This window comes from Typopeltis vanoorti, chromosome 8 (assembly GCF_054136105.1).
Source record: "Typopeltis vanoorti isolate ZY-2024b chromosome 8, IOZ_Tvanoo_1.0, whole genome shotgun sequence".
NCBI classification, from domain to species: Eukaryota; Metazoa; Arthropoda; class Arachnida; order Uropygi; family Thelyphonidae; genus Typopeltis; species Typopeltis vanoorti.
The window spans coordinates 13817628-13830461 of NC_143556.1; the positions used below are offsets into that span (position 1 = coordinate 13817628).

General features: G+C 32.7%; 1 protein-coding gene across 1 annotated transcript in view; it reads left to right on the forward strand.

Annotated features, from left to right (window-relative positions):
* Hen1 (Hen1 methyltransferase) overlaps window positions 1-12535 on the forward strand; it is an 86207-nt gene extending 73672 nt beyond the window's left edge. Inside the window, exons 6-7 of the mRNA XM_090396522.1 lie at window positions 2487-2736; window positions 8365-12535. Of these exons, the coding sequence (XP_090252648.1) occupies window positions 2487-2567 (81 nt within the window). The 3' untranslated portion in view covers window positions 2568-2736; window positions 8365-12535. The remainder of the gene's footprint in view (window positions 1-2486; window positions 2737-8364) is intronic.
* Window positions 12536-12834: the final 299 nt, after the last annotated feature.

Consider the following 12834-nt stretch of genomic DNA (forward strand, 5'->3'; position numbering starts at 1 on the left):
ATTCCTGATTTTTTTTCCTTATGGACAACCTTATCATGCCTTCTTGCTGAATCAATCAATGTTTTCTTCTGGGTTTGCCACTGAATCGCCAAGGTTTGGTTTTTGTTTTCAGTTTACAGTTCTCCTCTGAAAGTTGCTTAACTTTGATTCATTTTAAAACCTTCTTACGCACTCTTCTTTCCAATAAGAAATTCAGTTTTATCCTGCTCAGAATTAAATGTCATGTCCATTTTCAAATTCTCTGTACACTCTTGTGGCCTGAACCAATGGGAAAACATTGCTTCTAACAATAACATAGTCAATGATATTGAAAGGGAGATGGTAAATCCTGTTTTATTTTATAGCCGGGTACGAAACTCGGATCGAAGTCCTAGAGTTTCATGCTGAAAAAACTATCGGTGAGCCCAAGAGTAGGTAATCCCTTGGGTAGTACAACACCAGGGCAACTCCATGCAAAGGTGGAGCAAGATCCGTCACTAACCTTAATATTCTCTCATAATGTAAAACGCAGCTCCTAAGATATGTATACCGTTTTACATTATGAGAAGAGGTCACTACCCAGACCGGTTTCAACCTTTTTTGAGGTCTCATCAGTGAGTAGGTAGACCTGGAATATCAAGGTTTTTTAACTGGTCTGGGTAGTTACCTCTTCTCATAATGTAAAACGGTATACATATCTTAGGAGCTGCGTTTTACATTATGAGAGAATATTAAGGTTAGTTACGGAGCTTGCTCCACCTTTGCATGGAGTTGCCCTGGTGTTGTACTACCCAAGGGATTACTTACTCTTGGGCTCACCGATAGTTTTTTGGCATGAAACTCTAGGACTTTGATGGATTTCGATTCGAGTTTCGTACCCGGCTATAAAATAAAACGGGATTTACCATCTCCCTTTCAATAACTTATGTAGCCGGTAAAACATAGTAATAGTCAATGATGCTTTCTTATTTCTTGCATCTTCTCTCTATATTAATTTTTGTACATTTTTATGCTCAAACATGGTATATTAGTAATAACTGATCCATGTTCTGAACAAAAATTCACCAGGAACTTTCCATTATTATTAGTCTTTCTCATTTATCCAAATTTTCTCGAAACATTTTTCTGGTAATCATTTCCTACTCTGCTGTTTCAATCTCCAACAAAGATCAACTTTTCTTTTTTCCTTGTATCAGTTGTCTTCACTTCTGGCTCAAAAAATTCTTCCATTTCCTAAATAGAACCTTCTGTGGGACTGTAGACTGAAATAAGTCTTATTGTGCAGTTCACTATTGATATTTCCTGCCATCCAAGAGGATTATCCTCATAGTAAGTGTTAAATACTATAGCTTCTGACATACATAAGTATGCCAAATCTAACTTCTTTGTTAATCTTTCTTTTGCACTAGTCTGACCTCTGATGAGATAAAATAAAACAAATAAATAATAAAATAATTTTATTTCTTTTTTTAGTTGTTTTATTGTACATAAGTTTTATTTTATCTTATTTTTTCTCACCAGAGGTCAGGCCTGTGTAAAAGATTAACAAAGCAGTTAGATTTAGCATACTTATATGTAGTGTTATGTAGCTTGTTCATATGTTTTTCCTGATGACGACATTGATATAGAGATTGAAACGTCAAGTGTTATTTTCTTAATTATAAGTAAAATAATTACTCCAACACGTTTTTGTCTCCATAAATTCCATGCAATGAATACTGATCACTGTATAACCTTGAAAGAAATAATTGAGGTTTATGAAGTGCTTCATATATAAGACAAAAGCAGTTTACTGAACTTGGCTGAACCAGGCTCTATTAAGAGTGAAGAAGAGAGGAGAAATATACAAAATTAGTTTTTATATTGTTAGTGTAAAAAATATGTGGAATGGTCTTCAGCAGTAGGTTATAGAAGTGTGAATATATGTAAATTTAAAAAAGAATTAGTTGGTATGGCTGGAGTATAGGTTAATTAAAATTTATGTAACTGATTTTGGAAATGTTGATATGTCATGTGTTTATGTATAAATATGTATGTAAAAATTGCAAATAAAAAAAAAGATGTGAGAACATGAAGGAGAGGAATAATCTAAGACATGAGTAAATGACTATACATGCAAGCCATCCTTTATGTGGGCAGTAGAATGCATATTGGTTTGGCTACAGTGATGATTAGTCAGCACATGCTCACCTACTTTCCTCTTCTCCCTCAACCTCATCCAGCATTGAGTTAGTTATCAGGCTATGCCTATGCAGTTGATTTTTTTCTGGATGCCGAGGTGTTCCCTTATGAACATAAGTGACCTTGAACCATTTGGTAGTACTTTGTGGAGTTCGTGTTGCTGACACCCCCTAGATGGACATAAGTCTCCTAGACAGTAATACTTATTAAAACTTATTTCTGAGCCATAAGACATTAAAAAAAGTTGAATTAATATTCTTTAGTTATATAACATCATTTCTGTTTCTTTGTTTAGTTCTAAAAGCAGTATTACTTTTGTCTTTTAGATAAAAGAGTGGGAATATCCAGGAAGACAAAAGAATCCAAGTAAAAATAATGAAGTAGAGATGCAAAATGGTGTTTCCTAGTTTTATATGAATCTCTTTACTATTCAGAATCGTACCTTTTGCATTTCTTTAGGATCACTGTTTGATGATTGATTGCAGTCATTAATCCACAGTTGACTGTTGCTTGGCAGTGCAAAGAATTATAAATTGCAGAATTATACATTTGACAGTTGCATCATCCTAAGATAAGGTTAGTAATTAACGGTGAAACTACTCAAGTTAAAATGTTTTGATTTTTCTATTTATTGCACTCAGTTTCAGATATTTAACTAAATTTTACTGCAGGTAGTCATTTCCCTTATTCCCTTTTTTTTTTCTTAAGTCATTGATTAATAACTTGAATAACATGAATAGTTTAATGATAATAGATAATTATCATTAAATATAAGATAAGGATATTATTTTGTCTCTTTACAAGGCCTTGATAAGACCTCACTTGAACTGTTGTGTGCAGGTCCGATCTCCTGGTTTCCATTGCGATTCTGATACAGTGGAGAGAGTGCAAAGGAGAGTGTTAGAAATAATATCAGGATTGTGGAATCTGATTATGAAGACATTGAGAATTTGTAGACTGCAGACACTAGCAAACAGCAGAAAGAGAAGTGATATGATTGAGACCTACAAACTTCTGAAAGGATCATACAGGATTTCAGTTGATGGAATTTTTCATTTTATGGAGGGTGGGGAAAGGACAAGAGGGCATCTCTGGAAGCTGAGAATGAATGCTGCCAAAAAGGGAGTGAAATCTAGATTTTTCTCTGAGTGGTATGTGATTGGAATGGATTGCCATTGGATGTTGTGTATGCAAGCCATGAATGAATTCAAGCACAAGTATGATAGCTGGTGCATGTAATATGCAGCCTCCTTCGATGAATCCCTGACTCCCTGGAGGTCTCTGTTAATGATAATAATAATTATCAAAATTCATCAGATATTTTGATCCAAAAATAACACAGAAGTTCAAAAAAATTAAAAGTAACAACCATGGATTTGTGATGAGTCATGTATTAGAAATGATAATAGGACATTAGTTTTGAAACTGTTTGGTATATATTCTACATGGAGACTTCAAAAATTATTTTACTAAGTAAGTTTCATGTCTTCTAGTTTCGTGTGCATAGTACACTTCTTTGGGAAATAAACCGTATTGTGGTGGCTGAATTAAGCAACAAACATCTTAACAATAATACAGATGAAAACATAAATAAGGATTAGCAGTATGTTTAAAAAAAAAGACAAATCATGAAGTATTATGGCACCACTTGGAAATGGTATCTGAGTGCTTGCACTGATTACAGTTTCTTCATCAGAGCATTCAGAAATGTTTTTTTTTTTATTATTATCATGATTTCGATCCTTTTAAATTAATTTTTTTGATAATGCATCGTGTAGATTACACTGCAAGCCGTCATAATACAATGCGAGTCATTGTGTCATGATGGCTTGCAGCAACATTGTGTATGCACTTCATTCAACCATATAATGTACCTTCAACCACAGTATTCTGTTTGTGTTGACTCCTTGTTTCACCAGACATGATGTATGAAATTTTGTGTAACCAATATAATACTAGTGTTCTTGAAGTTTCTTCTCTGCTGAATGCCTGTTTGTCCAAAATATTTGTGATCATTCACAAAACACTGGATAAATTCCTGGAAGAGAGAGTTTATCCTAGGTGGCATTTGCAAGGCACATGGTAAGGGTAAAACTTCTGGGAGAGAAAGTAGCAAAAGTTTTAAAAAGTTTTTCTTTAAGCTTTTCCACAAGATAACAAATGAACTTCAGCATGAAATAGAAGCATGTCCTTCACAAGATTTAAAGGGCCTAGCATTCAAAGGACAGCCCTTGATGTAGTTTTTAACTTTTACTGCTTCATTCATAACTGTTTTTAAGGCTGTTAGGCATATTCTTAGCAGCAAGTTGCTCACGGTGAACACTATAATGTGTTATTGTTAGTACAACTAATTTAATACATATAGAAAGGCCAGTCATTGCTGCAATGCCATCAGAGCAAAGACGGACACATTTTGTCCAGTTCATTATGTACCAGAAAATTATTTAATACTTTGAAAATATTTGCTCCTGTGGTCTTAGCAGGCAAGGTTCATCAAAACAAAAATTTACCATGCTTCACATCTGACATGTAAGATGAGCTTTGCTGACTAAATCAGTAGACTCATTAAGTTGAAATAAAAAGCATGTGTTCTGGCATAAATGTGATAACAGTTGATCTTCGACATTTTATGCCATGCACATTATTCAACATTTAATTGCATCATTAGAAAAAGGCTACTTTTGCAGTAACATTCTTGTAGATAAACTTATACGTTGCTTACGCATGACTTTAAATTTCAGGAAATGACAACGCATACTAAAATATTAATTAAAAAACTTTTAATCAATACCTTCCTATATTTCGGCAATGTTACACTGCCATCTTCTGAGAACGTAAAAATATATGTGCACGCAGGTACTAACAATGAGCAAACGAGGCTGATGAAGGCAATTGGAGTTGATCCTGAAAAAACCCAGAAAATATTAAAACCAGTTAACCACAATATTTCCTCTTCATAACAGATTATACTAGATCTATCACCATTCCTTATATCTGGGGCACTTCTGAAAAGCTAACAAAAATCCTAAAAAAAATATGACCTGACTACCTGTTACAAGCCATATAAGAAATTGTCATCCCTTATCCACTCCACCAATGACCAGCCACTACCTCTAGACCTACCTGGAGTATACCAAGTCCCTTGCAGTTGTAAGCTGTCCTAATACGGCCAAACAGGCAGGGCAGCTAATATCAGGATATCCGAACACAGACTACATCCGGTTTCACCAATACAGTCACTCAGGACTTGCTGACCATGCTCTAGATACCCACCACAGAATATGGTGGAAGAAAGCCACTTTACTACACCACAGCAAATATAAGTATGAAAGATTATTCCTGGAATCAGCCTCAAAAAAAAAAAACTTTCCAAACCTCAACAAATTTGGGTACATGAGACTGCCCTAAATTTGGGAAGCTTGCATCCTAAGAACATCAGCCCAACAGCCAAGACAACCCAATTTAGCCCACTAGGGGACACCTTTAGGACTCTAGGACCAACTCCAGTTGCCTTCATCAGCCTCATTTGTTCGTTGTTAGTGTCTGCATGCACATAACATATTTTTATGTTCTCAGAAGATGACAATGTAACATTGCCAAAATATAGGAAAGTATTGATTAAAGTTTTTTAATTAATATTTTAGTATACATTGTCATTTCCTAGAAAATTTAAAGTCTTGCAGTAACATTCTTGGCTTTTTTTATCCAAGTGTAATTTTTGCCATTATTTTTGCAGGCTTAATCAAGTTTTTCTGTCACAATATAATCAGTCATGAACTTAGCTAATGGTAGCACTTACTCTATATGAAGTCGTTGTAGTGTTGGCATTTTCTCCACCACTAGTGATGAAATATATAGCATTCTTATTGTGGGTTAGCTCTTTGCATTTGTTCTGAAAAAAATGCAGAGGCTTTCTAGTGTGCTCTTTGTGTTTTGCCTTATAAATGCTTTAATTTTGAGAATTTCATTACTTTATTTGAAAGATTTTGAAGCTTAGTGTGGGTTTGGGTCTATCTCTTGTCTAGAAAAATCTCAATTAAAAAAAAAAAAATCAGTATTATGTTTTTCCTTTCAGTTTTCATTTTATTAACTTGATATTTTTCATCACAACCTTTGTCAAGAATTTCTTTGCGCTTCTCACTTTCATAAATAGGATATTTATTTTAAGCACATTTTTATTGTTTCCCTCATTATTTTTAACATTTTCACAAATTCACTAGAGCCTCCATAGCTCAGTCAGTATAGACGATGTCCCCTGGTCGGAAACACCAGGGTTTGATTCCCATCAGTGACGAGGAATTTTCTTTATCTGGCCTCTTTTGACTAAAGGCGAGTTAGCCGGTCTCATATGGAGGATTTCACCCGGAAACTCAGGTTTTTCGTCCCCCAGAACAGGTTAAGTGGCCCATAAACGAACATAGATTACAGTCATGAATACTTCCCAGCCATATGCCAGTCCTGAGCCCAGATGAAATTGGGGGGGGGGGGATGCAATGGTGAACTACCCTGTAAAAATCTCACCAGGAATACTTTGTGGGCAATGCCTACAAAGTTACCTGTGGTCGGAAAACAACTGAAAGGGAAAATCAGATCAGATCAAATTCACTAGATTTGCACTTCAGAATGCCACTTTTAAAATCCAGCATTCCATAATATCCCTACAAAGTATATTTTTTAATTGACTAACCTCGTATGATGTGGTTACTAGGATTGATAAGTAAAAATAAAGTAATTTTTTATTAAGTTACAACAATGATTGTACATGTGGAAAATTCAGATGCAAATATTCCAGACTACATTTCATGCTAGCACTTTACTACATGCAGATAATGAGGCAGACAACATGTTTCTCAGCACGCAATGACAATACTGACTGATTTTACATACCACCATACATTATGCATGCTATTAAAATTAAACAAATTATGTAAAAGAAGTTTTACTTAATAAAAAAATTTAGAAATTTTTTTTTTTATAAATGCTAGACGATAAAATGAACAGGTGTTAGTTCAGGAGCTCGTTTGGCTATCAAGTGCAGAAACTTTTTTTGGCATCCGGGTTGTTCAAGATTCTTCTGATGGAAGACCAAGTAAGCATGTGATGCAAAGTAATCTTTCAGTTAAAGGAGGAGATAATTTGCCTTGATATTCTCAGCAGGACTTAAATGGGAAAATGATGCCACAGATTTATCTTTACATGATGTTGCAATAGTGCATCTGAGTGAAAGAGGTGAGAGCAGAAATGGACAGAAGTTGCATCCAAAAGCTTTTTTATGAGACCAGAAAGCACAACTGTCATTAACATAGGGAATTTTCTACATTTAGCCCTTTCAAAGTCAGACCTAGGTCTGAGAATGAAAGCTTTGCGAGTTTCACAGGGTTTACTGTCAGTTTTGAATTGAAGAGTTTGTCTTAACCCACTATAACATTCTTTTTTTGACTGCTTTGGCACAGTTTTTGAAAACCCATGACTTGATTATTAGATGGGAATTTTGGGAATGAAGGCATTCATTCCAACATGGATAATTTCTGTACCGAGATCACAAATATCTGGATCAAGAGAACAAATGATCAGGCTACTTTCCATAGTCAGTAGTCTGACCATTAGTAAAAGCCTTCTTCCCACTTAACATTGTAGTAGTGCCAGAGGACACAAGGTTATGAATGGCTGAGAAGAGGGGCATTCCATTATGTTTAGTGGGTGGAGAGGATCATTAGGAATTTTGGTTAGGAAATGAATAATTTGATTTAGGTCACTGCTTATAGCAAATATCCCATTGATCAGTGGAACTGGAGTTATATTTATTTCCAACTAATGCAAGCTATAGTATAAAACAAGAAAGCTTGGGATTTTGATACACCCTAATTATGATGTGAGCTATATATGTTTCTGACACAGCCGAAGTTTTAGTAATGATAATAATGCCAAAAAATTAATAATAATAACAGAAAACAAAGTTTCAGGTGAAGAGAAAAGAATCACTATTTTGTGACATTCTACTTTGTCCTGATAAGAAAAGCTAACGTGTGGATAGCAAACATTGTGAGGAACATAAAAGATTTTTAATTTGAATTCATAAAAAAAAAATTAAATAAAAGAACACTGGTATGTGATTTTATTGATATTTTGTGATGGTCAAACATTTATATCTGTGAGCACTCTAAACAATCTACATAATGTTTCTTTGTATGTAATTTTTTTCAGGAGTGGAGTGTTTTCCCTTGCTCCTAGCTGTCTTCCACTGAAGAACAAATATTTGTATTATTTACTTGATCTATGCTGGTTTTCACTTTGTTTGCATCAGGCAACTTTGATGTCCATCATTGTTTCTGTGCTGGTACTGAGAGACAGGACACTGGAGCACAGTCAGTTTGTAACAGATTATAAATATAAGATGCACTCCAAGAAAATGTGCATTTTGCACTGAAAACAGAAATGTACTTAGCATTAAGTCCATTAAATATTGTCTTTCATATCTAAGAAAATTTCTCCAAAAGCCAAAGATGGGTTTCACTACATGTATGTCTAAATTCATAAATTTTGATTTGTGATCAGTTTTCAAGCTGAAAAATTTGAAAGATCCCCCTCAAATTTTTCAATTGTTTTGAGATAACCGTTTTATTCACTGTAGCTGCATGGACTAGACCAATAATTAAGAATTTCTTTTGTGCATCTTGTATTAAAATATTGACATGTTGGACAGAGAGTATTTTGTTAAATTATAATGCTTTGAAATATTGCTCTTAAAAAGACATAATTTGATTTTTATATATTAACTTTTTAGTTTTATATAATGTAAAAATGAGTTTTTATAAATTTTATATTCAAACTCTTAAGGTTTAACATTATTGATAATTAGATCCATATCTGGATATTTAATTAATCTTATTAATTAAATTCAGATATGGATTTATGTCTGCATTTGACCTTGACAATTAATAGGCATTTATTTACATTTCGATATTTCCTTTTTACTATAAAGCATATATCCTGATGCTTGATCAAATTACACCTTCCTCCCCCTTTTCCCATGGGATGATCTTGAACTATCCAGTGATTTGAGGCTAGTTGTCCTGAAAGGTGTTTATATTTAATAGAAAAAAAAAAGTGATGAAAGTGGATAGTACTGCCACTCTCCAAACCTAAATATTAAGTTTGAGATATTTGGATGAATTTCATCAGCTGCTACCCTGCTTAATGGAGTCCTTAAGTGCCTTGTAAATGTTTCATGTTTGGTCTCTAGAGCAGGGTTTCTGGATTATCTAACCCTTAACCCATCTGCAGTAGTAATGTACAATAAGTTGACAGCCCTTCATGGGCCAGATTAGTATAAAGAAAATGTCAGAGGCATTTACCTACTACAGTGGTAGTATAAAGATATAATAGAAATTGTGTTAAGCATTTCAAATGATATGTGGTCCATTCCATAACACAAAATAGCTGCTCAACATAAAGATTTCAATTATGCATTTTCTTAGAATAGCATGTGTGATGAGTCAGATTCATCTGACTGTGCATACATGTTTCATGTTGTGATGATTTCATGTTTTTTTTTTACTGTGGATGCCATTCTGGACAACGTTTCCTCAGATGAACCAGGAACTTGTTTTGGAAATTTGTAGATAAAAAATTTATTCCAGTATATAGTGGTGCTATTAATAGTGTAATAAAAAAATAAATAAATTATAAGAAAAAAAGGCAAGTAGCTGCTGTTCATCTAATATCTACTTATATAGTTTATAGGTAATTTGAACAATCATGATCTTGAAAAACTCAATTATCTAAATTACTTCTTAGATATGAAACATTTATTTCATTTGTATGAGTAACCATAGTATTGAGATTGCATAGATTTGAACAAAGAACATTTAATATTAAATATCTTAAACTTAATATTGAGTTAAACAAATAGCTTTTCATATGAAATTATATAAATTAATAATCACTTATTCACAGTAATAGTTTATCTTGAATGTTATTGCTTGTAATGAGCTCAGTTCTAGTCAGATCAATGCAGGTCATACCGTGAATTATTTCCCTAACTATGATTTTAAACAATAACTGGGAAATAAGACACATCCTCAGGTTTATTTTAAACTGAAATATATAAAGCTGATTTTTTTTTTAAAAAAAGAGTACATGAGAAAGGATAGCCTGAATGCCATTTGAAAATGTAATTATGTGCCTTGTTTTAACATAAATATTTTGAATAAATATGTAATTTATTTTCATAAGATGAAAGGTTTTGTCTTTTTGTATTTTAATAGTCAGAAAAAGTATGTTTGTATATATTTATTATCAGAACAGTTAATGTTAACCATCTTCCTTGACACCTTTTAACTTATCAATTTTTACATTTTGTTACTGGATGCAACACTGCAAAAGTAAAATGAATGTATCATTTAGTTTAGATGTCTTAATGTTCTATTAGTTTAAACTAGTATTTTATTGTGTTAGCTTTCCAGATTAAAGTAGCTTTGTATAAGGCTCAGGTTTGATTACCAGAGAAGGAATTTCAACCTCAGTATGAAAAAGTGTATTTAATCCGTACTTGAGTAATGCAACTACTAGTTTTTAGTTTAAGATCTTGACTAAAGAAAATGTAACTTTGTACATAGCTTTGGTGATGTTATAGTTAACAGAAAATTTGCTTATTTTTAGTAGCTGAACAGAGCTGCCTTAAATATTAGTGTAGAAAAAAAACATGAATGCCTACTGCCAAATAAAAGAAAGCAAAAAATTGACTATGCAGAAAGATTATGGGATAAAATTCTAGCAAGCCCAAGTATTTCCATCATTTTTACAATTTTGTCATGAAATGTACCCCTCTTCCTTAAATCTTGATTGTAGCGGAAGAAAAAACATGCATTTTCTATTACTGACTATTCCTATATTAGCTAAAAAAAGAAATCCCAAGTAGCATTGTGAACAGTTTATAGTATAGATATAAAAGATGTGATATGGTAAGTCTAACTTCAGCTGGTTGCATATTTAGATAGAAAGTGAAATAGTGTAAGTATGCTATAAATTAGTACAGTATCACATGTTAATTCTCTGCATACATCAAATTCTTATGCTTGGTATAAAACTTATGTCCTGCTGATATTCAACAGTGTCACTTATATTTTGTCTGCTTTTTAATAGCAGTGCATTGGCACTAAACTAAGTTTTTTGCTTGGTTAAAAAAGATGGAATTTTTATCCTTCTTGGTTAAACCATTTCCCACTTAATGCTTTTTCAATCTATTTTCTTCAGTTTTATCTAGTTTGATGTCTGTCCAGCATGTGCATAATAAATAATTCAGATAAAACTCAAGAAAGAAACTGAAAAGAATAACTTCAGACAGATAGCATTTGAAAAAGGCTTAATTGAAAATTGTTTTTTCTTTATTTAAACTTTCATTTTTCAAATCTTAACTCTGATAAGATTTGTCATAAATAAATCAGATCTTCAGGAGCTTTGTAGGAGGTATGATAAAACAGAAAAAAAAACAGCCAGTTAGTATATGCAGTTGCATACACATAATGTAGCCCAGCATTAATTCTAATGTTTAACCCACAAGTGGAATTTATAATTGATATTCTGAATGAAACTGTCTCTGGAGGCTGCCAATTTTTTAGTTTAAAATGTTAAAGTAACTTTTTCCTCTGACTTGATCATAAGCGTTTGTCTATACAATATTGTTTGTTTCTTCAGTTCAGTTTAAGATGGTTCCCTCCCTTCCCATTCCTTCTTCAAATGGTTACTTGATTTATTCAACTTCATTCCTTGGACATTTATTTATTATTATTAATGTCATTTTGTATTTTTTCCCATCGTGTCAAGTTCACGTTACAGCGTAATCATTTCCTTTCTTTTTAGAATGAGGCATGCTTGCCTTTCACAGAAATAATTTTTCCATTCCACAAATTGAGAGAGTTCATAATACTTCTGTGTCTGTGCTATGGTTTTTAGCAGTCTAGTCAAGCTACAAAAATACCTTCATATTTATTATTGCTGAATTGCTTATGTGTAGTGTCTTAATATTTACAAAAGGGAACAAACATACAAATCATAACTTTCTTAAGATATTGTGCTTCCTTTAAAAAAAGAAATCCTTTATTCTATATCAGCTAAAAAAAATAACAAGATCTTCGAAACAATTTTGTAAGTAACTTAAAAGCTATTTTGTAAATTATGATTACTTTGGCATTGAGATTGCTTATTTATTGTAAACTAATTTAGTTAAAGGATGTATGTATGTATCCCTTATGCTATAAATCTGCAATTTCATGTTTATACTTGTTTTCTTATTTCCCAAATGTTTCATGAATTTGTGATTTATAAAGATCACTGAGTCATTGTCATTAAATCTGAAATAAAGTTTCCTGCTCAATAGTTTTTATTATTGTAACATGTAGAACATCTATCATTTGGATGAAGTTTGCTAATTTAATAATGTTTTGACATCCTTTGGGGAAAGCTTTTACTAAATGCTGATTTTGCTTATTTCTTTATGTTCAAAGAACTAAAAATAGCATTCTAGTTAAAAGTAAACAGAAGTATTATTTTTGCTCTGTATTCATGAACTGAGATTCGATCATTGTGCATCTTGATCAAAGAAAAAACTGGGTATTTTGCTTGGTAGTAAGCACCTACAAGGACTTGAACTCAACTAATCTGAATAATAACTGA